General features: G+C 47.9%; 1 protein-coding gene across 1 annotated transcript in view; it reads right to left on the reverse strand.

The window, feature by feature from the left end:
* LOC106805853 overlaps nt 1-2,392 on the reverse strand; it is an 8,778-nt gene extending 6,386 nt beyond the window's left edge. Inside the window, exon 1 of the mRNA XM_014807625.1 lies at nt 2,373-2,392. Within this exon, the coding sequence (XP_014663111.1) occupies nt 2,373-2,392 (20 nt within the window). The remainder of the gene's footprint in view (nt 1-2,372) is intronic.
* Between the last annotated feature and the right edge of the window lie 1,899 nt (nt 2,393-4,291).

Here is a 4,291-nt window from a genome sequence, read left to right on the forward strand (position 1 = left end):
GGTCAGCCAGTAATGGGAAATATTCAAGGGGCGTCTCCTTGATGATCGTTCTTTTTCTCTCTCTCTCTTCTCTCTCTCTCTCTCTCTCTCTTCTCTCTCTTCTTCTCTCTCTTCTCTCTCTCTTCTCTCTCGCTCGGCTCGGCTCTCTTCTCTTCCTCCCCTCTCTCCCCCTTTCTCTCTCCTTTCTCCCCCTTTCTCTCTTCCCCCTCTCTTTCCCCTCGCCTCTCCCCTCTCCTTCCCCCCCTCTCTCTCTCCTCTCTCTCCCTCTCTCTTCCCTTCGCTCTCCCCCTCTCCCCCTCTCTCTCTCCTCTCTCATCCCCTCTCTCTCCCCTCGCTCTCCCCCCTTTCCCTCTCTCTCTCTCTCCCTCTCTCTCCTCTCTCTCTTCCCTCCCCCCTCTCTCTTCCCCCTGCTTCTTCCCCCTCTATCTCCCTCTTCTCCTTCTCTCTGCCCCTCTCTGCCAGCCCTCTTCTCTCCTCTCTCTCCCCTCAGCTCTCCCCCTCTCCCCTTCTCTCTTTACCCCTTCTGTCCCTCTCCTCTCCTCATCTCTCCACCTCGGCTCCCCCTCTCCCCTTCTCTCTACCCTTTCTTTCCCCCTCTCTCTCCCCTCTCCCTCTCCCCCTCTCTCTCCCCCTCTCTCTCCCCTAGGCGCCGCTCGTCTGCAGCTATACGTGCCGTCAGCGCGCGAGACGGACAAGGGGAGATCATTTCCCGACACAACGTCATAGTATACGTCACGAGGCAAACACAAGAATCGGGTTACGGAACAGACGCGCGGTATTATATCATCGATATACAACCGAGGAGAAAACGCCGTTTCACTTTCCCTCGCTAGTTCCCGCGCGTTTAATTACTCGCGCATCCCATGGAGCGAAACGGGGAAGGGAGGAGTTGGGAAGGACAGGGGGATAGAATAAGGAGAGGTTAGAAAGCGGAAGTGGGAAAGCGGTACTACTTACCTTGCCTACTAGGCTTGCTACTGCTACTACTACTCACTCTACTGACTACTACTACTACTTACTACTACTACTACTACTACTGCTACTGCTACTTGCTACTACTTAACTAGAAATGCTACTGAATAACAATAAACTACTTAACTACTTACTTACTTACTACTACTACTACTACTTACATACTACTACTACACTACTACTACTACTACTGCGGAGCTGCTACTACTACTGCTAACTGCTACTGGCTACTGCTACTTGCATACTGCTTCTGCTACCTGATACTGAATACTGATACTGATAACTGCTACTTGCTACTGCTACTGGTACTGTACTGCTACTGCTACTGCTAACTGCTACTACTACATACTACTACTACTACTGTACTGCTCTCTACTTGCTACTGCTACTGCTACACTTGCTACTGCTCACTTGCTACTGCTACTGCTACTGCTTTACTGCTACTGCTACTGCTTACTTGCTACTGTACTACTACTACTACTACTACTACTATACTACTGCTACTACTGCTACTACTACTACTACTATACTACTGCTACTACTGCTGCTACTACTACTACTACTACTGCTGCTGCTACTGCTACTGCTAATTTATGGTAATTTTTTCGCAAGTATGGCCGCCAATGGGAAATGATTTCCCAGTGTAGTACCGGCATAAGGAGGCGGGGAAAATGCGCGAAAATTTGTTACACGCACGACTAATTTTCGGTACCGGTCGGCTTGCCACGCTTAAATAATTCAGTTGCGATGAGAAATTTGATCGAATTTGCGTTATACGCGACGTCATCATGCACATATATATTCGTTTCTCGCCGATGCGCGCGTGCGACTGCAATTTTCCCCGTTGCTCACATTAGTGGTTCATATTTATAGTCCTCTTCTCTTGCATTGTCCCTCTATAACCTTGACGATCCCACTATTTTTAAGCCACAATTGCTCGGGCTGTAATCTTTGAGCGGTGCATCCGATTTCTCAGATTTGCGATTTTTTTCTTGACGTTTCTCTCTGCTATATCATTTTCACTGATGTTTCGCTTGTAGGCCCGATCACTGATCCAAATCCAATCTCTTGTATCCTCATCTCATATACCTGACTCAAATTCGTACCACAAGGGAATTAAACGAGTCAGCCCGTGCCTAGATCTGTAATGTTGTAATGCAGGTGAAACAATAAAATGTCTCCTGAGCATGGTTGCCTTTCAGAAATGGATAAATTCTGGTGTAAAAAGGGTTCATACGAAACATTTGCAAAAACGCTGCGTAATGCTTATACAGACTGGCTACAAAATTCCCCGTTGCAGAGCCCAAACGGTCGATTCTCCACGACTTACGATGTCCATGTAGCTTACGGCGTCAGTCTAGGTTCCCTGTGACAGTCTATCCATGAATGTGATTGCTCACCTTGCGATTGCTCTACTCATCTTTAGACTGACTCCGCGTCGTTGAGCCCCACCCGGTTGACTATTATCGAGTGCGAGTCTAAGCAAACGGAGGCAGTCTATGTTTACGGTGTCCGTTCAGCCGTGCCTTGTTCACGGTGACAGCTCGATCTATTCAGCTGTCGACTGTGCACTAGGCAGCTGCGACGCGGATCGTTCATCAGTTCGCTGCCAGGAAGCCATACTGGTCAGCCCCCCCTCCCAGAGAAGGAGTTAAGCATGTGACAACACGCGTCGGCGCCTCGCTATTCACCTGCCGCTAGCTCGGCGTTTGCTGGCGGCCATTTTGAAATTCAAAATGGCGGTTATCGAGCGATAATGATTTTGATTGCAATGGGTTCCTTGACCGCGATGATATTGGTTTAGGCACCAAAATCATGTTTCTATGTTGACTATTAGCTGAGAAATGATGGTTAATGAATTTTAATAGCGGCCATTCTAAAATTTAAGATGGCGGCCACCGAGCGATAGGCCTAATAATTTTGATTGCACTGAGCTCTTCGACCCCGATAATGTTGGTTTAGACACCGAATTCATGTTTCTATGTTGAATCATAGCTAAAAAAAATTAAGGATAATAAATTTTAATGGCGGCCATTTCGAAATTCAAGATGGCACCAAGATACCATGTCGACAGAGATGGGTACCCGACATCATATGAATGTAATTATCTCAACCTACCTGTGTGCCAATTTTCATACTTTTGTCAAAACAGTGCACAATTATGTCCCTTAGCTTCTGTACTAGTAGTGACATCACGAAATTACCATCCCGCGGTTCGTTGTTAGACATACCATAACACTAGTAATAGCGTTATGGCGTTTAACCAAAATATCATAGCTTTCGCAGTGAAATATAGTGCAAAAATCCTAAAGTCGTTATAGACGTGATAATCATAATAATTGTGCTATGGTGCTTCTGACAACTCGGCTGGTTCTCCACTTAGCTACAATAACAAATTGCTAGCGCGTCCGTCTATCCACCCTATGGAAGGCAAACTTTATCATGATTCTCATTCGCCCGCGCATGCACTGAGCGCCGGCCGCAGTCTGTATCCACATCACGATGTTCTCCGAAGCCATTCTCAAAGACGCAAAATAATTGCAGAAGTAATTCGTCGTTCGGAGCCCCGCGGTTATATCATGCTGACGCTCGCAGCTCTAAGAACTCAGACGGAGTTTCCTAAGAGACCGATTATCGAGAGACGGCAAGAATCGTTTTTCTTCGATCACAGATAATTTCTCGAGGGTTTTTCGTTCGCGTATATCGTCGTCGCGCGTGCCGTGGGATTTCCCGCGAGGAATATTTCAGCAGACGACAAGGCCTCGCTTGATCTGCTTATTAAGGCGTATATTCACGCTAGGCTTTCTAAACGCTAAGGCTTATTTAACGCTAGCCCTAGAGATAGATCACTGGCCCTCGAGAATATTATAGGAGAGGGCTTGTGAGAAGACTTTGAGGTCCGAGAGAATCCTCGAGGCCCGGTAATGGGATTAGCGGCAGTACTTGAAAATCCGCAGCGATCCTGCCGAGGAGGTCAGTAAATATATGTTAGCCGGGCGACGCGTGACCAATTAGCCGGCGCATGGTGCAAGGATAGGCAGCATCCTCGCAGGATCCAATAATGCAGTTAGGCGGCGTCTCTTTGAGGTCCGAGAGGATCCTCGGAGGGGCCGGTAATGGATTGTAGCGAGCAAGACTTTGGAACAGCGGAGCGATCCTCTGAGGGGTTCAAATAATATAATTATCTCGAGCCAAGGGCTTCGGGATTGTGAAACGGCGGCATAGCGTGGTTACTCGTGCGGTCTGGCCCGTGTAATAAAAGGCGGAGCGCCTAAGAAATACAGTCGGGAATTGTTCCCACCCAGGCTCGGATACGCAC

The sequence above is a fragment of the Priapulus caudatus genome, unplaced genomic scaffold (assembly GCF_000485595.1).
Source record: "Priapulus caudatus unplaced genomic scaffold, Priapulus_caudatus-5.0.1 Scaffold130, whole genome shotgun sequence".
Classification (NCBI taxonomy): domain Eukaryota; kingdom Metazoa; phylum Priapulida; class Priapulimorpha; order Priapulimorphida; family Priapulidae; genus Priapulus; species Priapulus caudatus.